The sequence below is a fragment of the Podarcis gaigeae genome (genome assembly GCF_964106915.1).
Source record: "Podarcis gaigeae genome assembly, chromosome: 13".
Taxonomy (NCBI): Eukaryota; Metazoa; Chordata; class Lepidosauria; order Squamata; family Lacertidae; genus Podarcis; species Podarcis gaigeae.
The window spans coordinates 17726599-17752983 of record NC_139689.1 but is presented as its reverse complement, the minus strand read 5'-3'; the positions used below and the strand labels follow the sequence as shown (position 1 = coordinate 17752983).

The 26385-nt window shown below is 47.1% G+C and overlaps 1 protein-coding gene across 2 annotated transcripts; it reads left to right on the top strand.

Annotated features, from left to right (window-relative positions):
- Positions 1 to 1679: 1679 nt before the first annotated feature.
- SEZ6L2 (seizure related 6 homolog like 2) lies at positions 1680 to 25154 on the top strand. Of its 2 annotated transcripts, XM_083707341.1 has the most exons (18): positions 1680 to 2682; positions 6585 to 6812; positions 7343 to 7660; positions 7783 to 7916; positions 8456 to 8648; positions 10711 to 10896; positions 11749 to 11920; positions 12340 to 12503; positions 13607 to 13801; positions 14916 to 15054; positions 16264 to 16460; positions 17284 to 17478; positions 18608 to 18799; positions 19016 to 19207; positions 19339 to 19377; positions 19501 to 19618; positions 19939 to 20041; positions 21825 to 25154. In XM_083707341.1, exons 1-18 carry the CDS (start codon positions 2610 to 2612, stop codon positions 21852 to 21854), a joined length of 2868 nt encoding a protein of 955 aa, XP_083563467.1. In that variant the 5' UTR covers positions 1680 to 2609; the 3' UTR covers positions 21855 to 25154. The 2 variants fall into 2 exon arrangements, with proteins under 2 accessions (XP_083563467.1, XP_083563468.1); XM_083707342.1 differs by lacking the exon at positions 6585 to 6812.
- The last annotated feature ends 1231 nt before the right edge of the window (positions 25155 to 26385 follow it).

Below are 26385 nucleotides of genomic sequence, written 5' to 3'. Positions count from 1 at the left end.
CTACCCTGCAAAGCTTACGGTCTAAAATTTGACAACCAGGGCAGGGGCAAGACAAGAAAGATGGCGATAAAGACAAAGAATATGTGTTCAGTGCGGTTACGCATGTTTCGGGTTCGTTTCAGAAGCCTAGGACTCACCCATCACTCCCTTTGGGTTGCATAGGGCAGGTGCAAGGGTGCTTGTGACAGACAACATGTTTTTCAAATAAGCTTGTGTGTCATGGCGGATTTTCTCATTGAGAAATCCAAGGGTGATCCAGAACACAGCTTGAAAACTAGCAGAATAAGACCCTTGGCTTATTTCCGGCTGTCCAGCCCCCTCTCATATTGCAACCAAGCCCTGAAACTGCACATCCGTCATCCTTGGTATTGCCCTTAGCAACTTCCCTACCAGTCTCTGGTACCTATCTTAGCAACTGCCTGGCAACCACAGTGCCTCCCTTAGCAACTGCTCTCCCACTGCAACTCCCATAGCAACCATTGTGAGGGAAGATTAAGTTGAAGCTGCCAAGGAAGGGAGATTCCCCTCCTTTCTGCTGTTCCCCCCAACAGCCACCCCACCCTATTTGAATGTCTCTCCATCCCACATAACTCCTCTTGGCCCCCACATTCATTCATTTCAGGAACTTCCACACACCCACCTTGATTCTCTCTCTCTCTCTCTCTCTCTCTCCCTCCCACAGTCTCTGATGAAAGGGGACAGGGTTGTTGTTGTTGCTGCTGCTGCTTTTGCCTTGCTGAAGAGGTTTATGGGAGTGATATATTTGATGGCAGAGGTTGTTGGGAGCGGTACCCAGATATGGGTACAGGAGCTTGCAAATTAAGCAACATCTAATTTTGGGAGAAAGGGAGGTAAAATGATCAACTTACTAAAGGACAGGGATTAACTGTAACCCCCTGCCCCCAATAATTATGGAACATTGCAAAAAAAAGAAGAAAGGAAATAAAGGCAACATTGCTGAATACAGAATGATGAGGTATATAAGAATTTGAGGACAATTAACTACATTTGTGAGAAAACTGAGGCCTGTAGTTTGCAAAAACCCATAGAGAGCTAAGATGCTGAAGGTGGCATAAAATACAGAGAAACTGATGTACTAAATACTGTAGATGCAAATCCAATGTCTCTGCCTGGATACCTGAGTTGAATTTGCAAGAACTGCATAAAAGCTTCTCTTCTTTTGCAAAATGGACTAAGCTACTTAGGCACCTTGTTGTGGTATGTTTTAAAGTGCTACCACCTGCATCTCTCAAAAGGAAGTACAGTATCTAACTGTGACCCATGTTTAGTGGACAGTCATATACTGTAATAGTCAACATGGGTTTTTTTTTCTTCTAAAATTCCAGCCCACTGCCTATTAAAGAAGCATAGTTTTGCCTTTGCATTTCCCCCCTCCCATGTATTTATTTCCAGTCTCAAAGAAAAAGAGATCTGCTTATCTGTAGGTATTATTTTGCAGATCCAAAGGCTGCATTTTAGTTAAGGCCTCCGTGCTGCTTGCGAACAAGCATTGCATTATCTTCATATTATTATTATTTTTTAAAAAGGTCAGGTAGTTATTTTTCCTTTATTGCATTTGTAAGTCATTTACCTATACTATAGGCACCCTCTGGGGTGGGAGCGGAGGATCCGGATCCCACATTCTGCAAAAGGCTACCCTAGGACCCAGAATAATCTGTAGCTACCGGCTGCATTTCTGTTGCAAATGCACAGGCTGCCATCCATTGCGTTTCATTGTCAAGGACAGAGAGAGAGAGAGAGAGAGAGAGAGAGAGCTACTTGATTTGCCAAACGAATTGATAGGCACCCAAGGTTTTACTATTTTTTTTTAAAGGGGAGATTACTGCATCCATCTGATCTCTCTTTTTTGGCAACTGAATCTGAATTGCTTTGGCAAGATTGGGAGGGGAGGGGGGGGAACAATGTGCCATGGGTAATAAATGTAAAGTCTCTGAAATAACAGGAATCTAGATGTGCCTTTTCAGATAGGTGTGTAGGTGGGCTTGTTCAAAGGTTTTGCTGAAGGGTTTATAAGGTGTCATATGGGTTTGTGGAAAGACAGGACGATCCACTTCATTCATCCTGCCGAGAAACCAGGGAGCCAGTGCCTTTGCATATGAAAAGAAATGCATCTCTGCATCCTGCCTTTTCTCTGTTAAAAGTGGGCTTAGGTAACTGTTATATTCTGTGGGCAAAAACCACAAGAGAGACAGAGGGAGGTATTATTTGTCAAAGAGGCCTGGAACTGAAAATGAAAAGGTGTTACACTGCTTCACCTTTAAAGTATGTATGTATATTTCTCTAAAGGAAGGTATCTATATGATTTATCTGGTTTAAAAAAAAAAAAGTGTTGTACGTTTTCAAAAGAACAACTAATGAGCAGCAAAAATATTTCAGAAATAGCCAACTATTTTTGAAACACAAATCCTAGATTGCTTTTGAAAGGGAGAGAGAAAAGAGGAAGGAAGAAAATAACACAGGAATAGCCTTTGCAAGGAAATCTACTGCATTTTCATTTGCTAAGCAGGCTCCTGGCTCCACGGCTCCCTTGCCTGGTAGGAGAAGGAAATAGCTAGACTAGGTATTCTGCAGGTCTGAAGAAATCCAAAATGGGCTGTTCGGAAAAAGCAGCGTCCAAAATGCTGTTTCTTCTGCTGCTTAGCTCTGTGCCTCTTCTACAAGGTAAGGGGGGCCGGCTTTGTCGGGAGAGGGGTTTGGGGGTATGTGTACCAAAACGGAATGGGCTTGTTGCATTTTGACAGTGTTTTGTACCAAAGGAAAGGGTTTTGAAAATGCATCCTCATCTTCCCCACCCCCCCAGGGTGCAAATGGCAGGTGGGTATGTTGTGAACGCGGTGTTGTAGGCATATGAGCAATATTTCCAAACGCACCTTTAAAAACAACAACCTGAAATATTTTTTCTGCCTTGCATGGAAACACATGGATATTAAAACAGCTTTGGGTATGAGATTGTGATGGGAGGGTACAGGAAGGCTGCCAGGGTTATTATAAGCGCTTGCAAAATGAAACGAGGGATGGGGAAATTGTTGCACAGAGCTGGGAGGTTCTGTGCCTCCTTGCAAAAAAAGAAAGGAAAAAGGGGGTATCCTCTTTGGGGTTTGTAGAGGCGGAATACAGAGATCTGAGGAGTAGCATGCATCAGGAGCAAACGAATGATAATCAAGGGTGTTCTAGGGGAAATGGAAAGGGAAATATTCTGTTTAAAAAGATTACAAAATATAGTACAAAGGGGTCCATAAACCGCCTTTGCTTTTGATTATTAGTATGCCCCCCGCAACATTGTAAAGGGGAGCACAGGCTTCAAGGGAACCAATTATTAATAACGGGGGAGGGTGTCAGGTTGTCGCAGAACATTGCAAGTGAAGCAGAAATTTGGGGCTGACCCTTGATTGAGACGAGTCCAGACAGGACATTTGGGGTTGGGAGTGGAGTTGAATTTTGAAACGTGGAGGTCAAAGAATTGGGGTACAAATAGATGCTGATGTGTGTAAGAAAAAAAGAAAGTGGGGTGTTACATACAACACTGCAAAGAAAAACAGATTCAGGATTCCTGCATTGCTAAAAGGAGACAGGATTTTTCATGCAACGTAGAAACAAAACAGGTTTATAAGGTCTCTCTTAATAAAAATGGATCTCTTTGCAAAATCAGAAAAGGGGTGCCCAAATATAAGGGTTGTGTTTCTTCTTCGTTGTCATTCAGTTCTGGGGTGTACAGCAGGCGGGGTTGTAAAGAGCTGAAGAGATTTGGGGAACTGTGGCATAATGGAAAGGGGGGGGGGCAGGCTGGCTTGGGCAATGCATTTCCAAACAGGACCAGCGATCATGCAGCTTTGCAATGCAGTTAAGGTGGGGAAGAGCCTTGGTGTTGCTGAATGTATGTGGGGTGTTCAGCTGGGGCAGCAGGCTGCTGCATTTTCAAGGCCTTAAAGTACCATGGCAGCAAGGAAACTAGATGTGGGAGGGCAGAAGGGTTGTGAGGTAGAATGGTGAAAGATGAGGCTAGGCCCAGGACTCCATGAAGGTTGGGGTTATTACTGATGCACTGCAGGAACTAAGGATTTGGGAAGCATAGATTTTCCCATTTGGGTGTGGAGACTAGATGTTTATCTGGATTCCAGCTAACTGTGTTCCTTCCTATACTATCTTGAAATCACAGGTGTCACCCACCTTTGTTGATTTTTTTTATGGCAGGGGGAGGTTATATGTGCACAATCACTCACTTAGGAGATGCTGAGTGTGTGATGTGCCACAAATTAATGTGGCCTTCCACAGAAGGTTATCTTTTCCTGCCTAACAACCGTTCTCTTTGCCACCCCAGAGACAGCTGCTTTTTTATTTTTGACATCTGTCTCGTTGAGGGGGTGGCTGGCTGGCTAGGAGTGGCTGACGGATCCCTAAATGGGATGGGCGAGGCAAGCCTTCCCACTCCGTGGGGGTCTCTCTGCCACTTTACTGTGGGGTGGCGAATGACTGGGCCCACAAGGCCTGCCAGGCAGCTGGCCTTCTTAATGGAGCGAGTTCAGAGCAATTAATGGCTCGCCAGCAGCTGCCAGGATCTCACATGCTGTCAGACGCCTACGGCGGCGGCGGCTGTCACTGCCGAACTTGTCACATCAAGGCAGCAAGAGTGATGTGCGGGGCTCATCATTCAAGGCCCTTCAGCCCGTGATCTGCAAACCCCCCTGCTATCCCATCCCTGAGCTGCCTCTTAGAGCCTGCCAACCACCTTTCAATCAGCACCCTGCCCTGCGTCCTAGCTTACAGGCTCTTTCCCCTTCTATTTTCCCAGCACCAAGGCCAAACTTAATGTGTAAAATATGGAGCTAAATGACGCAGCCTTCTGCAGTAAAATGGGAGGAGGGAGGCAGACAGGCAAGCATTCACAAGAGCACTTAACACACATTAGTTACCTCCCAGTTTGCATTTTAGCTACTGTTTCACTGTCACAAGATCACGTCTCTACAATTCACTTGCCTTCTTATCACACTTCGGCTGCGCAGTTTGCCAACAGTGCCACTTTATCACAGATAGATTACTCCACCTTAAACACACACTAGTCACCCATTTTGTTCACAAGGCCTAACTTCTAAATGAACGGCCTCTTTGTCCTTTTTTAACCAGTATGTTCATCCAACCAGCATTGATAAAAACAATAAGAGTTCTTCCAATAAGAGTTCGTCCAATAAGAGTAGATTTAGACCCTCTAATGAGAACACCCCTGCTTCCATCTGGATCATGCCACATAGGATTATAGAAACAGACTGAATCAGTGAGGGGGAAATATCTCATTTCTACCACTCTTAAAGAAAAAGAAAAGTGTAGTTTGGGCTGCAATCCTAGAACACTTTTCTAGTTTAGTGAGTAAGCCCCATTGAACTGTACGTTAATGACCGCATAAAACAATTCTTTTTTGTCTGGATTAATTAACAACTGAGAAAGCAAGATAACCAGGGTGGGTGGGGAGGCAGGAGTAAGAAATATTTCCACTTTTTTTAAATGGGCCAGCATCAAATTCTTCGCATGGTCTCATACAGAACAAAGGCTTCAGAAGTCTTCCCAGGATGAGGGGGCAGTGTGAAGACCCCTAGGTGCCTGTATCAAACACAGATGCATGGGAAGTCTGAGAACTGGAATTTATTTCCATTTGGGGCAATAAGCAGGCATGTGGCCCAGTGCTCCAGTTAGGGAAGGGAAGTTTGTGTGGAGGGATCCTTGCAGTCTATAAGAAGCACCTCTGCTTTAGCCAAAGCATCACCCTCCTGTAGCTTTCTTTAAAAAAAATCCAAAAGAGGTCTACATGAATGCCAAGAGGACTAGGGGTACATCTTTTCCCTCAAGTTAAAGCACAGAGGTGGCCAAATGTTATAACAGAAGTGGTGGAGCAATGGAAGCGGTGGCCAATGTTGTGCATGCCTTTCCCCCCACCACCAAGCCCAGGCCATATTTTAGGGATGGACAGTTGACCAATGGGTGGGAGTGGCTGGGCTTCCATCACCACCGGTCAGTGGCCAAGTGACTTATTCCTCCTCAGCAGACCTTATGCCCACTCAGACCCACCTTTTCCTCCTTCCTAGACAAGGACAAGGGGCATGACTTTGGACAGAGGCGGATTGTCAGGCCTAAGTCCGTGCTGCCACAAGGCCTGCAGCCATTTCCATATTCCGCCAGGCGGGCCTTGCTTAAATTATGAAGCCTCGTTTCAGTCAAGTATTGCCAAGTCCATTATGTGGCCAGGCCACACTGCTTCCTCTCTCCTACTCAGGGTAGACCCACTGAAACGAAGGAACCTAAGTTGGTCATGTCTACTAACGTCAATGGGTCTACTCTGAGCAGGACTGGCATTGGCTGCAACCCACTGTGCAGGGCACATGGACCTGGTAGGGTTAGTTTTGTTCTGTGCTGAGGGACGTAAGGAGGACATTGCAAGATCTGGATTGTGGTAGACGGAGATGTGGAGGCCTGTATCGTTTGTCGACTTCTTCATTTATTGCATGTCCTCCCCAGTCTTCTTCTGGGGAAGCTCAAAAGCTGATAGGTTTCCATTCACCCTTCCTTCACTGCAGGCCTGCCCCTCTGGGAAAATGATGATGTGGTCCCGGCTACCCCATCCCCACAGCTGGAGGCCCTGTCATCGGAGTCCATGGGTGGACCCAAGGAGGAGGAACTTGGGGTCTCAGCTGAGGTCAGGGGGTCCTCAGCCCCCAGCCCCGAAGGCCTCTCTGAGTTGCTGCAGGGGGCACTGCTGAGGAAGGAGTTTCTGGGGGGCGAGCTGATGGAGGAGCCCATCCCTGGTGAGAAAAATAAATAAATAATCTGGAGGAGGGTGGGAGAGGAAGGGAAAGGTTGTGGTGCCCTCTTTGGGCATGGCTGAAGTAAAATGGGGTGGCTTGTGTGGGAAAGTGTGGCTGGAAGACTATGGATAAAGTAGGTTTGATTATTAACTGGAATAAACATTCCAGTTTGGTAAATATTGGTAATAAATACAATGGCAGCTGGTCCATTGGGGCGTTGGGGCACAGACCCACAAACCTCAGCCTTCTTACTTAACAACCAGTCAAGGGTGTGTGTGGCTGTGCTCTAGCGCCACCTACTGCTAGCCTCCCAGCCTTCTGCCCTACCAGTCCCATTGAGCACCAGCCACCAACTATTTCTAATAGATAGTCATTGGTTTACTGCCAGAAAAGCGATATGCATTTTTCAGAGTGGCTATTGGAAGGGTGTGGTGGGGGGCTACAAATGTACATGTTGCCCTGTCATCCGTTCTGATTTCCCTTCCCCTGTTCTTTCCTTCTCTCCCACCCTCGCCATTGTGCTGTCTTAGGAGGTAGCCCTTCCACGCTGCCCCCATTCCACCCACCTGTCCAGCACTTGGATGGTGGGATGGTCCCCGAAGCCTCTGAAGCTGCAGCCACGGGTCCTTCCCCTTTGACCACTGCTGCACCGCCCACTGGCTTCCTCCTTACGACCCCTCCGGCTTCCACAGCAGCTGCGCCCCCCCGCCTTCCACCTCCACCTGATGAGACCGGGTCTGCCGGCCAACACATCTCAGCCACGACCACGGCCTTCATCCCCGAAGGCGACGAGGAGACCACCACCACACTTATCACGACGACAACCATCACGACGGTGCACACGCCAGGTGAGGGATGAGGATGTGGAGTGTGGACAGATTCCAGAGTTGGGGGACTTGCTTTAAAGTGTGCTTCCTTAAGGCAGGGCGAAGCCATTTTGATTTTCATTGTTTGTCTCTTCTTTCCCAAGTACTGTGCAACAACAACATCACTGACGTGGAAGGCTACGTGGAATCTCCGGACTACGCGGGCGCTACTTTCTATGGGGGCCTGGATTGCACCTACACAATCTCTGTTTATATGGGCTACGGGATAGAAGTGCAGGTAAGCTACAAGAAAAAGTGCCAGTCTGAAGCTGAAAGATATTCGCTGTTCATTGTTCTAAGTGTTTTTTAAAAGAAGATGAGCAGGTAGCATAAAACTTGGCCTTTTCTGGTTACCTTTGGTTCTTGTCCTTCAGATTTGTCTCATTTTTCTGTCTGCAAGACAGAAAGAAAAATTTGCTTGTTTGCTGCCAACTGCTTCTAGGTGTTGGAGACTTGAAAATACCTTCTCTCAACATAGGGATGCTGACAGTGACTGAAATTTATTTGCTGCCTTCAGAGAAATAACAACATCTTGTGTTACAGCCTTTCTCACAAATAGGTTTACATTTTGCATCCCCAGTCAAAATTCTCAGACTAGAGGAAAATAATGGTGTTCTTAATTTTTAATTCTCAGACAAAAAGTCGTGGTTGTGTTTGGAGGGCGACTAAGCTTAGACGTATCCTTGTAAATCATTTGTTCTGGGTTTCAGTCCAAGAGAGGGAGAGCTCTTTTTTCTTCCATTCTTTGTCCTGACTTTGTCCACCTTCCACCCCCAGGTGCAGAGTCTGAACCTATCCAAGGAGGATTCGCTGACCGTAGAGGGCCTGGGAGGGGAGAAGCCTGTTGTCTTGGCCAATGAGTCCCTGATGGTTGAGGGGCAGGTGATCCGCAGCCCAACCAATCAGGTGTTGATCCACTTTCAGAGCTACCACACCACCACCCCTGGAATCTTCAAATTTCACTACCAAGGTAAGAAATGGACATTTCAGTCACCCCTTGAAATATGTGAAGGAGCAATTTGCCAACCATGTTTAAAGTAAGTGGTTTTTAACACTTTAAAAACAGGCCAGTGGTTTTGTGAAGTTTTGAAGTTTTGAAGACCAGGCTATAGGCTATAAGACGTGCCACCCTGACCTTCTTTAGGAGGAAGAGCAGGATATAAATCAAATAAATAATAAAATCAGACCTGTTGGGAACCAATCCTTAGTTGGAGTAACTCAGGACCAAACTGGATCTTACAATGTGATGATTATTTATATGCAGCACGACAACAATTGTTGTGATTGCGGTAGATCTGTTTGTCTAAATGCAGGGCTCTCCAAATCGCATGTAAATCCTGTTTGCTTAAAGTCACATATAAGATGAGATGCAGCTCTCATTTTTAGATCCAAAGGTGAATGTGGGTGAGGGGTCCTAGCCATTTGCTTCTGATAGTGAAAGTTCTGGTAGTAGAATTGAGAGAAAGGTTCTTGGGGAGTGAAGCTACTGCAGACAGTAACCGGTGGACACAATATAATTGAGGCAAAGTGTAGAATATCATTAGTCCATGACAATGAAGAATGTGAAAATGTGGTATTTAACTGTTAAGCCTAAATTGACTAAGAGTGACTAAGAATGATGACTAAAAAATAGTAGACTTTTGTTGTGTTGGGAAACCATGACTTGAATACTGGCAGAGTGAAGCACACCCCTCTACAGAGATATCTCATTTATTAATATGGTGCAAGAGCACATTTAGATGTAATCCATTTGTTACATGATTTGTTTTTGTCATTAGTATGGGATTTTTAATGTCTGTGTCAGTGAAATGTTAACAACAACAAGAAGTGATGGGGCAGACTCAGGTTTAAACAAACGGGTCTGCTGCCATTTGGGTCTAGTTGAACCACGTTATTATCCGATCTAAGAGTCACAGAAGCCGGGTCAGGGTGCTCTGCAAGACCTGAGAGAAATCCCAGAGATGGTACACGGTCCTTGCTTGAGAGTTAGAGATTGATGAGCCAAGAACAGAAGGAGGATCTCTGGGACTTGGGCAACAACTTGGAGAGGACCTAAACTGTTTATTTGGGCTGCCTCTGAAACAAAGGCCCTCATGCTTAAAGTGGCACATTTCCCCCCTGGCAGAAATGTTGTGGTTCATCATGTGATCAACATCATCTCTTTCCTTTACGTTGCAATGTGGGCTGACAATCCAAGAAACCTGGATCAGTGATTTGGACTGGAGCCTAAGGTTTACCAGTTGCTGGAAACCACGGGAGGCAAGAGTGCTGTTGTGATCAGGTCCTTGTGAGACTAGGATGCTGGAATAGGCGACTGGCCGGATCCTGCATGGCTCCTCTTGCATTCTTATTATGCCTGCCAGTTACAAATCCTTGGTTTCGTTATTTAGCTTCTCCACCAACAGATGGGGCTGCAGACTTTTATCCTTCTTCAGCTGCTGTCCTTCATGTTACCATATTGTTGTTCTTTTGACAAAGTTTCAGCCATGTTTTGGGCAGAAGGTTTCTTGTTTCCGTAACTAAGAATCAGTGCCCTCCCAACACACACTCACTTATGGAAGTAGAGGCTTGGGAGTTTGGGAGAAACATGCAAATTTCAACTTTTGTTTTGTAAAGCTAAGTTTCCAGCCCTCGTGTTTATGGAAATAAACCTGAAAATGTGTTGGCAGAAAGGGTTAAAAGCAAGGAATCCAGAGTATAGCCAAATGTGTTTTTTAAAAAAACCATCTCTATTTTCTAATGCTTATATTAAAATTTTTCAACTGACTGCCGAGCAGCATACAATTTCACAATAAAAACATTGTAGCAAAAGTGAAATGCGCCAATCCTCTGTCATCCAGCATCTTCCCCCTTTAGAAAAAACTATGCAAATTCAGCCTTGGTTTTGATGGACGTCATTAAATCAGTCGCTGAATGCTTCAAATTTCCTCTTCCTCGATCCTTCCCAGTTCTCAGTTCTTTTGGCCTTGGGCCATGTGCTTCTTTTTGACACCGCATTCCTTCGCTGCCCCCACCCTGTCCCCCAATTCTAGCTTTCCTCCTGAGCTGCGGCTTCCCCAGCCGACCTGAGAATGGCGATGTCATGGTGACTGACCTCCACCCAGGTGGTTCTGCCACTTTTAAGTGCGAGTCAGGCTTCCACCTGCGAGGGGAAGAAACGCTCATCTGCCTCAACGTCAGCCGCCCTCGCTGGAGTGGCACGAGCCCTGCATGTGTGGGTGAGTGAGTGGCCAAAGAAATGTGGGGTTGTGGCTTATTTGGCTAGAGCATGGTGCTGAAGTTGCCAAGGGTTGCGGGTTTGATCCCCGTATTGGCCAGCTGCATATTCCTTCATTGCATGGGGTTGGATGAGATGATCCTCTAGGCCCCTTACAACTCTATGATTCTAGAATGGAACAGGGTAGCCTTGGGGAAAGGCAGAAGAGGGGTAGACTGCTGACCAAAGAAAGGTCTTTTGGTCCATCGTTCAGCCTGGAAATTGAGGTCCTCCTCTGAGGGTCTTCTGCTGGTTCCCTCACTGTGAGAAGCGAAGTTACAGGGCACCAGGCAGAGGGCCTTCTCGGCAGTGTTGCCCACCTTGTGGAACACCCTCCCATCAGATGTCAAGGAAATAAACAACTATCTGACTTTTAGAAGACATCTGAAGGCAGCTCTCTTTAGGGAAGTTTTTAACGTTTGATCTTTTATCGCTGTTATTATTATTATTATTCTGGGAGCCGCCCAGAGTGGCTGGGGAAACCCAGCCAGATGGGCGAGGTATAAATAATAAAATTATTATTATTATTATTATTATTATTATTATTATTATTATTATTATACTTTGGCCATGCAGGTTAGAGTGTGGCACTCCTTCTTGTGTTTCGTAATTCATAACACAGAGAAGAACCTTGTGACTGTTTAATAGGGGTTTATAAAAGGATAAGTGGTGCAGAGAGGAAATAAATAGAAAAGATTCTCTCTTTCGCAAAACAGTGGAAGTCAAGTTTGTTCAGTGAGTTGATCATTAGGTTTTGGGATATATAACACTGCTATTACTAATACAGCAATATCTGGCCTTTTCCCCGCGCTAGCTTCCTGTGGAGGGACAGTCCACAATGCCACTCGTGGGCGCATCGTGGCTCCTGAGGCTCCAGGAGGGCCTCATGGCCGGAACCTCACCTGCCGCTGGTTGGTGGAGGCGCCCGAAGGCCAGAGGCTTCACCTGCACTTTGAGAGAGTGGCCCTGGATGAAGACAACGACAAGTGAGGAAATATCGATACACGGGTGCTGCTGGAGAAGGAGATGAAGGAGCAGGGAGCAGAGAGGAAGTATTTGCAGCTGGAGGGGAGAACGGGGCAGAGGAGAGAAAGGACAAGAAATGGTTGAGGGGAGGCATGAGAAGATGATGGCGAGGAAAGGAAACATCAAGGGAAGGAAATGTGGGAACAGGGAGAGCAGGAGGTAAGCACATTGGAGAAGATGTTGGTTCAACTAATTAAGGGGAGCTGGATGGAAGCAGTCAAGATCTCTAGGGCTTGGGGGGGGAAGCAGTGGGAGACAGAGGTTTGGAGCAGTCCTCTTAAGTTAGATTGAAGCTCTCAGGAGGTTTGAGGTGAAAGAATACATTGCTTTGAGGAGGAGCAGGCCCAGTCACGCAGGGTTTTTCCCCCCTGCTTCCCAGACTGATGATCCGCAGTGGGAGCAGCGCCTTTTCCCCGATCATCTACGATTCGGATATGGATGATGTCCCAGAACGGGGGTTGCTGAGCGATGCCCAGTCTCTCATTGTGGAGCTCACCAGTGAGGGCCCGGCCACACCTCTCATCCTTAGCCTGCGCTATGAAGGTGAGAACAGAGACCTCCCCACTTAGGTGCCCTCAGAAATGGCAGGAGCAGGCCAGCCTGGAAACCGGCATCTGGTATTGGTTGCTTCTGAGTTGTTATTCTGGGTGACCGATTAAATCGCAGTAAGTATAATCAAGTGTATGTATTCACCACATAGAAACTATTTTCTTGGAGCAAATCCAGAATATTGCATTTCGTGGACTCATAAGGTAAAGGTAAAGGACCCCTGACAGTTAAGTCCAGTTGTGAACGACTCTGGGGCTGTGGCACTCATCTCACTTTATTGGCCAAGGGAGCCGACTTTGTCCGCAGACAGTTTTTCCAGGTCATGTGGCCAGCATGACTAAGCCGCTTCTGGCGAACCAGAGCAGCGCACAGAAATGCCGTTTACCTTCCTGCTGGAGTGGTACCTATTTATCTACTTGCACTTTGATGTGCTTTCGAACTACTAGATTGGCAGGAGCTGGGACTGAGCAATGGGAGCTCACACTGTTGCGGGGATTCGAACCGCTAACCTTCTGATTGGCAAGCCCTAGGCTCTGTGGTTTAGACCACAGCGCCACCCGCGTCCCTACAGCTCCACCCTCATATAATCCTATAAATACACATTATATTAGAATTTGGGAGAATGGCTTAATCTGCAAATAGCAACAGGTTCCTAACATTTGAAGTTTGTCTTAGTAAGTCCAATTATGATTTAACTTTTTGGGTATAAGTGTGGCACTGCAGCAAAGTATTGCAGACTGAAGTACTTCTGCTCAGGATTGCAAAAAATGAATTCTTTCCCACCTGTTTTGCCTTTTTTTCCCCTCAACTGTGAGTCAGCATTTCATTCTCACTGAACGTGCTCAGTCCTCATTAGGCTATTTTGTTTGGGTTGTTGTTGTTTTTCTTCCCATTTTCTGGCAACCAGAATCACTTGGTGCTGGTACGGCTGAATGTCACCAGCCAACTAACCACCACCAAGGCCTTTGCCTGCAGATTCCTAGTCAGCAATGGACTACTGCCACCTACTGGCTAGTACTGAAACAGCAAAGGGAGGGGCCAGAAATTGGTGCGTACCTGGGAAGCTTTCCTGACTCTCTTGCTCCTCCTCCTGGCAGCTTTTGATGAAGACCGTTGTTATGAACCATTCCTGGCACATGGAAATTTCAGCACCTCAGACCCACTGTATCGCATGGGGACTGTGGTTGAATTTGCCTGCAGTGCTGGATACATGCTTGAACAGGGGCCTTCTGCCATCGAGTGCATTGATTCAAGAGACCCCCGCTGGAATGAGAGCGAGCCCACCTGCAAAGGTAATCTCTCAGCCTACTCAGCCGTGCCGTTTGACGCCAACTCTTTCCATTTTGTTCTTGAATTTCTTTATAACTCTGCCTTATGAATGTGTACAATGCAGTGCACCAAGATTCATTTTTCCGTGGTGCTTATCAGTTCACATAACTGCTTAGGGAGATGGGCAAGACGAAAGGGGGCAGGTTGAGAATGACTGGAAGGAGATTTAAGTCACGAGAGATTGCACTGGTGGCACCAGGAAGAGAAAAAAGCAATTCTGGGAGGACAGAAGGGGCAAAGTCTATTTGTAGGTGAGTGCGTTGGGTCCAACATGTTAAGATCTCTGAAATAAAAAATAACAGTATTTGTTAATAATGGGTCCATAAATCAGGAGGGGGTCTCCTTGTTGGGATGGGGGGCCTGCTTGCCCTTGGTGCAGCTCTTGTCTTTATGAAGTCTGAAAACCAAATGGGAAAATGGCAGTCTCCTAAGGTTTTGATGCCACTCCACATGCAAGGCCAGGTAATTTGGAACCCCACTGTTGAAGAAGGATTTAGACAGAGAAAATTACTCCTCAGACTGAAGCCTCCTATTCTACAGGTTGGCCCAGGAAAACGTAATACATTTTCAAGTTAACGAGTGTATTTAGTGCTAATCCTACAGGCACTTATCTGTCTGCAGGCGCCATTGGAATGAATGGGTCTTGCTTCCAAGTACGCCAGAATTAGTGTAGAGTCACAGTCTTCAGGGCAATGAGGTCTGGGGCCTGGGTTTATCTTCCCACAATTCCACAGAAGGATCTAGTTTAAAACTGGCTTAGGTTGGCAGTGCCGATGCACCTTCTGGTTCAACATGTGGCCTCTTCCTGACTATGTGTGGTGGTGTGGTTAAGAGCAGTAGACTTGTAATCTGGGGAACCGGGTTCGCGTCTCCGCTCCTCCACCTGCAGCTGCTGGGTGACCTTGGGCCAGTCACACTTCTCTGAAGTCTCTCAGCCCCACTCACCTCACAGAGGGTTTGTTGTGGGGGAGGAAGGGAAAGGAGAATGTTAGCTGCTTTGAGACTCCTTCGAGTAGTGATAAAGTGGGATATCAAATCCAAACTCTTCTTCTTCTATTATGTTATTTCCCCCTCCAGCCTTATGTGGGGGGGAGCTCTCTGAGTCAACAGGCGTCGTCCTTTCCCCTGATTGGCCCCAGTCCTATGGGAAAGGCCAGGACTGCGTCTGGGGCATCCGGGTGCAAGAGGAGAAGCGAGTGCTGCTGGACATCGAGATGTAGGTTCCACCTTCCGCCGTCACCATCAGCACCACCACCCCTTTTGAGGGGGGGCGGATCCTCATGATTCAGGCATCGACATCCCACATTGTCCTCCCATGGTCTTCCGAAAACACCATCCATCATTAGATTGATTGTTCAAGTCATTCATCTCACCCATTTAATATGGTAAGGTCCTTGCATAAGATTTGGAGATGTCTCATCTGACAAAATAGGATGCCTTTTGTGACACAGACAGTGCCTGATCAAACCAGACTCTGTGGCAAGTTCTTGGTATTTTTAGGAGCAAATTTCTACATTTTAGGAGGAGGGTGTTGAAGGGAAGTGGTGTTCTTAATCATCAACACAAGCAGGAAAATTATTTAAACAATAATTATGCTGCTACTCCTGGTGATTTATTTTTTTTGCCACTGGCACTGTACTAGGACTTGACGGGAAATGGCAATGACAAGGTCTTTCCCCCATGAAGTTTGCTATCATGATTAAATATATATAGGAGTAAAGTGATGAGAGAAAATAATCGCTTGGTTTAAATGTTGCAAAAAAGTACGGTTATTTATTTATAATTTCATTTTTAATCCTATCTTTCTCCCCAAACCCACATAAAAATCTGGAGGCCTGAGGAAATGGATCAAACCTCACACCAAGCAGAAAACAACAGCAACCCCTATGTATGCAGTTACAAGTCACATAGCGATGAAATAACTGTGTACACCCATTCTTTTTTATAAAAAAAACAACCCCAACAACCTCACAATAATTTGAACACTGTCTCTGAACAGGAAGAAACCACAGTGAAGTAATTATTTATATTAAAAAAGAATAGCTGTCTGCATGGCTGGATTCTGCTATCCATTAGCCTGATGGCTGCCACACTGCTTTTGCAAATGCACTCTCAAGTGCTCACTTTGAGGTTACCTGATTGAGCATCTCCGCATTGTAAAACATGTCCCTGTTTCTGCATGCTAAAAAGAAACTTCCTTTAAAGAACCTCATTTTCCTTAATGGTCCTAGAAAGCCTGTGGTTCTCTAACCATCCGTTCATCCATTTATTCACCTGTCTATGCATCCTTCCATTAGTCTGGGAGGGAGAAATGTTGGAGCAGGTTAAGCGACCTAATCCTGCCACTTTGCTCTTCCTCTTTCCTTTCTAACGATGGTTCCTGTTTGTGTGTCTCTCTTCCCCTCCACCCCAATTCTCTTTCTAGCCTCAACATCCGCAAATCCGATGTGCTGACCATCTTTGATGGGGGCGACCTGACAGCCCGGATCCTCGGCCAGTACTTGGGTCCCCATCCCCGCTTCAGCCTTTACTCTTCAGGCCCAGCTGTCACCCTCCAGTTTCAGTCGGATCCTGGGGACCCCCTTTTTGGCCTCAGCCAGGGATTCCTCGTGCGGTACAAGGGTATGAGAAAGAAGCCCTGAGCGATGGGTGGAAAATGATGGAAACGCCATAGAAAACAAATGTATTTCTGACACATCCTGCAAATATAGTATATCATGCCAGACCCCAAAGTTGTTTGGAAACATCATAGGGGATGATGGTGGAGTGGGGTGGGGAGGATGTTCTCATATGCTCTGCTTGTCTGAGATTCCCCACTGAAAGAGAAAGGAAGGCCGAAAGAACAGGCTGGGAGGAAGGAAAAGAAAAGCACAGGGAAGAAGAAGGGACCATTCTTGCCCATTTTTAGTTTTGGGGAGAGATAGATTGGGAAAACATGGTTATCCCACTGCTGACACCAATCCTGCTTCCATTCCAGCCTGGATTGCTACATAGATTTTAAATACCCAGTGTAGGTTCAATTTTTGTTATCTTTACAGTGTTATTGCAGGGGTCTTTTCCTGTGAGATAATCATTAACCAGAAGAACAAGATATTCTATAATGTTTCCTTCCCTCTCTCTCTCTCTCTCTCTCACACACACACACACACACACACACCCCTTGCTGTCGCTATCAAGTCATTCTATTTGTTCATAGAACAATGGACTTCACTCACCAAACAGAAAGCCCCATAGTGTTGTGTGCAGAATCCCTGATCTGGGATTTCCCTTCAGCTTGTTGCCATCTCACTGTTATCCTAGGAGAGTTGTTTGGGAGGACGGGCCTGTAGAACTCCCCGCGTACCACGGGAAATTGGGAGAAGGAGAAGCATAGGTGGTGGTGGTGGGGAACATGGCCTGAGGGAAGGCAGCCCCTAACTCCTTCCTCTCCTCCCTGCTCTGGCAGAGGTTCCACGAAACGACACTTGCCCCGAGCTGCCCGAGGTGGAGTTTGGCTGGCGCACAGCTTCTCACGCTGCCGTCATCCGCGGCACAGTGGTGACGTACCAATGCGAGCCAGGCTACGACATAGTGGGATCCGACATCCTCACCTGCCAGTGGGACCTGTCGTGGAGCAACAGCCCTCCCACTTGCCAGAAGAGTAAGTCTTCCTAGGGCCAGCAGTGGGGTGGTTTTCACCCCAGGAAAGGCATCCTTTTTTCTTTTACCACCCGGACTCAGAATATACCAGCAGGGACTTGGGTAGCAGGAGGGTGAAGTAAGAGGGTAAGCAAAACCTGCTGGAGGAAGAGCTGTTGTGGTGCAAAAAACATTGGGTCCCGAGGGATGGAAACAGGGCCCCTACCAGGAGTCATGAAATAGCCATGGACTACTGAAAGCCTTGCTCAAGATCCATGTTTAGTTTCTGAGCTTTCAGACAGACAGAGCCTATACAGCAAAGGTGGGAAACCTCCAAGGCCCAACAAGCTTCCTCAAGGCTGTTTTGGGCAAGCCATGCTAAATCTGCCACCACTCTGGTTGCTGGGAGCCTCTCAAGCAATGTGTAAAGTAGGATTGGATTCCCAAGCATCAGCTGACAAGGCAGCCCTGCTCACTTTGGGTGTGCAAGGAAGTTCACTGCCGTGCTAAGCAGGATTGACCTCCCAACGCATTGGCAAGGAGAGGCCAAGCCTGCTGGATTCAGATGCTCAAGAGCTCCCTGCAGGGAACTCTCTCACTCAGCAGAATGGAAACCCCTGCGTCCATGAAGGTTCTGCCCTCTGCTTTGTTTTAGCTGCAGTTTTGGTGCAACTTCCTTTCTGAACCAGGAAGGGGTTTGTGCTGAATCTTGCCTGTTTGGGACTTGCAGGCAGCATTGCCTTTGAAGGGGTTTGCGCTGAAACATCTGCTATTCCCCTTCGTTTGAACTGTGCCATGCTTCCACCAAATGATGTCATATGTGACGTCAGGCGATTGGTATTTGGGCAGCTCCACTCACCTATCAGATTTGCAGAGTTCCTGATAAACATTTGGCCTGTGGAGCCAGAAAGGTTCTCCATCGCTGCCATGCAGGATTTTGACCGCAACGCAAAGAACTAGAAACTTGTTTCACTTAAGAATGGAAGATAAGAGCAGCCACAGACCCCATGTCCCATGTCCACACCGTATCAGGAAGAATATTAGTTCCCACATTGTGAGGCATAGCACCCTCAACAGGGAAGGAAGGGGAGATCCACAGGGCCTACTTCTCAAACCTGTTTTCCTTCCTCTTCCTCTGCTTCTTCCCAAAGTTGTGAACTGCGCTGACCCTGGGGAGATCAGCAACGGCAAGCGCAGCATCTCAGACCAACGTTTCTCCATTGGCTCCCACGTCCAGTATTTCTGCCATGAGGGCTACGTGGTGGAAGGGAGCAGCACACTGACCTGCTACAACCGGGACACGGGCACCCCCAAGTGGAGCGACCGGGTGCCCAAATGCGTCTGTGAGTAAAGAAGCTGTGTTGGCAGAGCTGGCAGGGGGAAACCCGTTCTGGGCAAGGGAGAACCTGGAGCCCAGAAGGGAAGATTATAGGACTGCGGGAAGTTGAGCAGGGGAAGAGAACCATAGCTGCTGCGTCGGGATTTTTAAGGGAACGTGTGCAGGGTGGCCAAGTTGGCCTTCTAGTTTGGAACCGAAAGCCCCTCGGTCTCTCTCGCAGTGAAATATGAGCCCTGCCTGAACCCTGGCGTCCCAGAGAACGGGTACCAAACGCTTTACAAGCACCACTACCAGGCGGGAGAATCCCTGCGCTTTTTCTGCTACGAAGGCTTTGAGCTCATTGGCGAAGTGACGATCACCTGCATACCTGGCCACCCGTCCCAGTGGACCAGCCAGCCTCCTTTGTGCAAAGGTATGGCATTCTCCCTGCTCCAGTCGCCGCCGCACGTGGCCTGCCCACTCCCCATCCCTCCCACCCCCCTCTGTCGTGATTGCCTCTTGCTGCTCTCTAAACGCCCCCCTTGGACTCTTTCCCTCCCCCAGTGGCCTATGAGGAGTTGCTGGATGGCCGGAAGCTAGAAGGTGAGTATGGGATTGTGATGGGGAGCTTGGGAGGGGAGGGCCGGGGCAGGAGGTGGGTGAATTTGCCACTGGGTCTGCTGCTGAGGTCACTCGCACGTTCTGGTCGCGCCTTTTGTTTTGCAGTCACCCAAACAACAGATCCTTCCCACCAGATGGAAGGTGGCAACATCGCCCTGGCCATCTTCCTGCCCATCCTCCTCGTTATCCTACTGATTGGTGGCATCTATGTCTACTATACCAAGTGAGCTGAGCCTCCACAGATCTTGGGGGGCGGAGGGTGGAGTTGGGCCTTGGCCAATGGGTGGGCAAGGGCCGAGTGGCAATGGATGTAATAGGTTGCGATGGAGCAACTTGCACCTGCCCTACGAAGGCAGAAGGCTGCGGTTCTTTGGTGCTGTTAGAATCTTATATTGGAATGGAGAGGTATTGTGTGACGTCACTGCAGGATATTGAGGGTGCTCAGCCCCCTTCTTAAAAAGGGGGGGTGCTGGGGCCCCGGCAGCCCGACTGGCTTGCTTTGTTCTATCTTCTCCTTCTCCTCCTCCTTTCCCCCACCCCCAGGTTCCAAGGAAAGACCCTTTTTGGCTTCTCCTTCTCCAGCTCCCACAGCTACAGCCCCATCACTGTGGAGTCCGACTTCAACAACCCTCTCTACGAGGCTGGGGTGAGATGCTCTTAGTCCTGCGGCAGGTGGGGGGATGGGGAAGAAGGTTGCTAAATGGGACGTGAATGTCTGTGAAAACCCCACTTTTTTTTTTTAGTCATTTTGGAAAATAATAATAGGTGGAAGAAGTAGTATAGTAGTATTTCTTAAAATTATATACTGCCCTTCATCTGAAGAGCTCAGGGTAGTCCACAAGATAAAAAATACAGGATAAAAACACAAAATAAATAGTTAGAGCAGAACAAAACCATAAGCACCACCCCTTCCCACAAACACATTTAAAAGGGCATTAATCAGGCAAAGGCCCAGTTGGGTAGGAATGTTTTTGCCCGGTGCCTGCCTGGCGTGCTCTGGTCCATGGGGTCACAAAGAGTCGGACACGACTAAACAACAACAACAAAGATGCGTAATGAAGGTGCCAGATGAACCTCCCTGGGGAGAGCATTCCACAAACGGGGAGCCACTGCAGAAAAGGCCCGCCACGCTTTATTGCAAGGGTGAGGAATGTTTTTCAGCCCAAGGACCACATTCCCTTCCAGGGACCACAGGCTAATAGTGGATGTGGCCAGAGACAGAAGTGGCCAGAGCAATCGAGGGCCAGTTGGAGGGCCACATTTGGACCTTGGTTCTCTATCTCTGCTCCGCATGGTGTGTGTTTTAAAATAAATATCAGGGAGATTGGAATCCAATACATCTTATAGCAGTTTCTGGAGCATGAGAAGCTCCAGGGGCTGCATTCTTGTTTTGTTTCCTTAGGGGTGATTTTTTTTAAAAAAAAACAACTCTGAAAAATCACCCTGATTTTGTAAAATTTCTGTTATGCTCTGCATGTGTAAGTGGAGGCTGATCTGCTACCCCACATCCAATCCCCAGAGAGAGACTATCCACAACTCTCTTTTGTCTTCGGGGGCTATAAACCAGAATATGAGCATGCTGAGGAACAAACTGGGATGCCAGAAAAATCACTCTGTAGCTTTTGAAAGCTAATGTTCTTTAACAGGGATGGGGAATATTTTTCTTCCCTTCTGGGGAAGCCAGTCTTCTCGGGGCCGCATGCCAGGAGTGGGAGAGCCAGGGGCAAAATTGGCAGAGCAAGAAGTGGGAGTTTTACCTTTCTGCAGTCGACTAGCCTCTTCCCACCCGCACAGCCTTCTCTGTCCTCAAGGCAAGCAAGCAAGCCTTATCAGAGTTCAAGGGCAAGATGTAGCAGCAGCCACAAATGTGGATGGCTTAAAAAGAGTATTAAACTAATTCAGGGAGGACGAGGCTGCCTGCGGCTATGTTCCCCCTTTGGAGGCAGTATCAAGGGAGGAGAGTGCTGTTGCATTCTGGTCCTGCTTCCATGGCCCTCTGGATGGCCACTGGGTGAACAGGATGCTGGGTTAAGATGATCCAGCAGCACTCTGCTTATATTCTGATGCTTTTCCAAACACAGTAGTTCTGGTTGGGGCTGGGGGTGCTCCCAATGCACATTCAGTTTTCAGAGGAGGAATTTTCCTCAGGATCAAACCAAAGGAAGAAAAGCTCTGGTCACCCCAATGATGATCAACCCCACAAACTGATGCTAGTTGACACATTTTACATCACGCCCGGTCGAGTTCTGAGTGATGTCTTGGACTAAAATTGGCTTCCCAGAAGCAATTTGTAAATCAACCGGCATTAACTTCCTAGCTGCCCAATTCCTCTGATGTTTGGGGTGGTTCGGGACGGGGAGAGCGTTGGCAAAACTCCACCCGGATGCTAACGCGCCCTTTCCCTCCTCTCAACTTCTCTCCGCTGGCAGGACACCAGAGAATACGAAGTTTCCATCTAGAAGATGTCGGAGGATTCGTGTTCTCCCCCCCCCCCCAACCTGAGCGGGTTTGAGGAGCAGCGACTGAGAACGATTCCTATTTAAGGAGGGAATAGTGGAAGGTGGTTTCGGGGGAGTTTAGGGGAAACGGCCGGGAAGAAGGGGAGCTTCTCCTCTCTGCCCCACAGATTCACCTTCCTCCCTTCCTCCCCATGTTGCTGCCTCACTGTCCACTCTCCCAGCTTTGGACGCCGTCCACTCCCCCCCCCCCACTCCTTGTAAATACCCTCTTCAATGTGCCAAACGCGTTTCACACACAGACAACACACACACGCACACAGGTTTTTTTTTCCTGCTTTACCTGTTTCTTTACTTCTTTGTTTATTTGTTTGTTTGTTTACTAACTCACTTCCCTCCTCCCCGCCTGTTGTTTATTATTTCCTTAGTGGTTGAGAAAGGAGGGGTTGCGCCTCATCCCTTTCTTCCCTTGTCTTGTCCCCCACGTCTTTTCTAAGGAGGTGGATATCAGTTTTAGGTGCTGCCATTAAAATAACAACAACACCACCACACACTTTGGAAAGTAGATTGTACAGTAACATCACTCGAAACCAGCATTTTGTGGCGCTTGTAGAAGACCTTGCCGTAAGCAAGCTGTACTTGGTGCCAAAGGGAATGGCATAGAACAGTAGAATAACACAACTGAAAACTGATAGATGCTGTAAATCTGGGGTGGTGGCTAACCTTTTTTTTTTTTTTTTTTTTGCTGCTCCTCTGCTGATCCATGCAGATTATCTGAGGATGGAGGGATGGGGGAGGCTATTGCTCCCTCCCTACTCATCAAATGATCAATCTGGTGACCTGGGAGGGGGGCAATTGGCATCCCCATTGGGGGCTGGGCTGGGCAGAGAGACTGAAAGCTCTCTGCCCAGCCCAGCACCATATCTATTTAATCCCACAGCTGCCAAAAATCAGTGGAGGGCAAGAAAAAAATGGAGGAGCCACATCAGGCTCCTGGGCCTGGGGGTTAGCCACCCCTGCTAAATGAAGAAACCCTAATTCTAAACACTTTATATGGGAGTGAGTCCTGTTGAGTTCAGCAGAACATATTTCTGCTATGTTCTTGTGCAACCAAGAAAAAACATTTACACCCCCTGAAATAAAACCAACACCTCCTGTCATTTGAGAGGGGGAAGAGCAGGGTCACAGAATATTGTACTTCCACCTGACCATACCATAGCATAGATGGGTTTTGCAAAGGCCCCACATGGTGAACTGAGGTGGCCTTACGAGAAAGAAACCAGCAACAGGTTCGTGGAGATATTAAGGTGACGCACTCTGCTTAGATGGCACCTTTGTAATTAAGCAGTATATTGAGGGGGCTCTTGGTAGATCCTGCAAAAAGAAGGCACTGTTAATAGCAGCTTTATAGTGCAACTCTTGCGTATGTTTACTTGGCATGAAATCCTGCTGCGTTCAGTGGGGCTTCCTAGTAAGGGCTTTCTGATTACATCTTGCCATTCTTCCTCTAATCCTGCTACCAACCCCCCTAAAAGCAAGAAAAACCACCCCCTGCCCCCTGTCGAACAGGTCCTGCAAAATACAGATCCCACTATAAGAATTTTTGGCATGGTGAAGTGGCCCGGCCTCAGGCAGCAACTTCTCAGTCATTTCGTTTGTTATCACACTGGAGAGGGAATCGTTTTTGATTTTCTGTCTGAGGCAAGAAAACATTTTGGGATGTCTGCCCCCCAAATGAAAATAAGACTTATATGCTCTCATCTTTGAATAAATATTCCACTGGGGAAAACAATCCCTGAGTCTTCATTCGTTGCGGAGACTCTTAAAACTTGAAATCTGGTGGTCCATAGACTTTTAGGGCATGAGCCTCTGGGAAGTTCTCATGAACAAGCCCCATTGATTGGCTTATGTGCTTACGTTCTTTGTTTTAATGGAGCTCCCAAAGGAGAACTTCCTACTGCGTTGTAACCTCATATAAGCTGCCCATAATTTCCCTCAATTTCTGCCTTTTCAGATTAACACGCAGGTGGAAAATGAATCACAGATTTGTCTTTTAAGGAATGAAGCGGAGTGGTTATTTCCCTAGTGAGCAAGTTCCCTTAAAAACAAAACGTTGGGCTGTAGTGATTTGGGGGCAAAGGAATTTCTAAGGCTATAGCATAGGCAAGTATTTTTTATGACTCAATTAAAAAAACCACACCATTGAAAGCCATTAATCTTACACCTGCTTATAAGAACAATTGTGCCAATTTTTTATTTTAGTTTGCTGCCTTTTAAAATGAAAAAAAAAACACTGTATATTTCTCTAGCTTGCTTATAAAAATAATAAAAATAACGAGGCTTTCTAGCCTCTAGTTCTCCAAAGTATCCCTTGAATGATAGAACAGAGATGAATATTTACATTTGAAAAATCGTTTTAATCCTTTTAAAGGCTGGTTTTCTTATTAAAAGGTGCCATACCCATTTTCCAGGAAAATTACATGTGCACTAGGTGTTAGTGTTTGCTTTCTGAGCAGAAGGGCATTTACTCTTTCAGAATACATACCGCAAGCAAGGGAGAGGTTTTCCCCTTTAATCATTGGAACAGAAAGTCATTAACTGTCACTTGACACCCACTTTAAGGATGCTGAGAAAGCATTTTGTGTGACTCTCCCAGCTTAGGTGTTTGCAAAGAAAAGAAAAAAGGCAAGATCCACAGTGCCAAAATGTATGAAAATAATGTTTTAAGAAATCAAGTGCTAGGAAGAGACCTCATCCCCTTAGGACATTCTCTGCAAGCTTATGGGAGAATCCCGATGGGGAGTGCCAAATCACACACCCTAGAGGGAATGAAATCTCAAGTTCCCCAAGGGTTATATGGGGCAGGGGAGGCGTTTGCCCCCTTTAATAACTACATCCGTCCACCTACCTCCAATATGGGGCTGGATATAGGTATATCACTTCCCCATCTGTCCATTTCTCATCTCCCGTATTATCAAACTTGTTGGATCGACTCTTCTCCCCCTGCCCCCGTGACCGTTCTCTTGCATTTTGAAAAAGGGCAAAAGGCATCACGTTTTTCCAGGTTCTCCCTACCCTCTGTGGGCATCATGATTCTCCTCATAGTTCCATTCATGTTGGGGAAAGGGCCAGTGGGTTGTAACCCACCCACCCCCGTCCGCAAGGGAGATGGGATTTCTGGGGAATGCTTCCTTTTGCATCCATAACCCCTTACACCCCTATTTTTCAGCCCTTAGGTATTCCCCTTCCCACCCTCATTTGCTTTTATTTTGGAGCAATAAATAAAACGCACCATTTGTAAAAGCCGCGGTGTCTGTACCTCTATGCTGCAAAAGGGAGGAGATGAGTGTTTGTGTGCAAGAGGGGGAATAATTGGGAATAAGATAAAAGCTTTGCCATCCAACCCAACAACAACAGGTGCACAAAGGTACACTGTGCAGTGCAGGTGGGTTTTAAAGCAGATTTTCCAGCTCCACATGTTTCCTGTCGGGCACCCCACACTAAAGAAAAGCAAAAAAACATGCTCATTGCTTAAACCCAGTATCGGTGGTCATTTCTCCATAGGACTCAGTAGCTTTTATACAGTAAGAGGACAAAGTTAACGAACCAAAGTTGCTTGTGTCCATTAACTTCAGCAGGCCTACTCTGAGTAAGACTAGCATGGACTTAATCCGTTTTCACCAAGATTTCCTGATAAGCACAAGTCAGCGGGTGGCTTAAAGTGATCCATTTTGAATGAACAGTCCACCGGACCTGCTGTGCAGATGTCCAGTACCGACCCCATATGGCGTTATTGTTGGCTCACAGGAGAGAGGCATACATTCTGGTAAAACAAAGCAGGATAACAGCTCCCCTCCCATTCCCAACCAAAAGTCTCGTGTGGCAGTCTGGCTTGTGCTTGTCCTTGGCAGTGAGGAACTCCACCAGCAATCCAGCTGCTGCACTTGTCCTCTGCCTTCTTGCTTATCCCTTTAGCGAAAGCTAGCCCTGGTTCTGCTAAGTTCTTGCAGCGGTGATTCAGTGCACATTCTCTCTCAGTTTAGAAAGGGAACACAGGGCAGGCCTCAGCTCCTCTTCTTTTGCCAAACCTTCTCTCAATTTATAGCAGCTGGAGCATAAGCTCAGAAAGATTCCCAGACAAACAGCTACTAGGTTCACTTGGTAAGCAAACTGAAGGACAGCAAGCATGGGCATAGCCAGGCTTTTTGTTGGGGGGGCCCAGGTTTTTGTTGGGGGGGTGATAACCTAATATTTGTATGGATTTGGGGGGGGGCAGCTGCCCTCCTGGTTATGCCGATGACAGCAAGGTGTGAGTCTGCCTAGGGTTCCCATATTTCCAAGTAAAAACCAGGATACCCCGAAAGCTGTTGAGCTGTTTTTTAAGGAAACCCCCAAGAGATGCCAAGAGACTGACACATTTCAGAAATTCCTCTCCCCCTTCCCCCAGATGTCAATTCTGCCTTTGAAATCCGGACATATGGCAGCCCGTCTGTGTCCTGAACCTATTTCAACACTGCTAGGTTCATGGGTGTAG

Bases quoted from the DNA above. Each gene is read 5' to 3' on its own strand.
- SEZ6L2 (XM_083707341.1), top strand. From the start codon at position 2,610: ATGGGCTGTTCGGAAAAAGCAGCGTCCAAAATGCTGTTTCTTCTGCTG. The intron at 2,683-6,584 runs GTAAGGGGGGCC...CCTTCACTGCAG, and splicing joins CTCTGTGCCTCTTCTACAAG to GCCTGCCCCTCTGGGAAAAT. The intron at 19,619-19,938 runs GTGAGCTGAGCC...CCCCACCCCCAG, and splicing joins ATCTATGTCTACTATACCAA to GTTCCAAGGAAAGACCCTTT.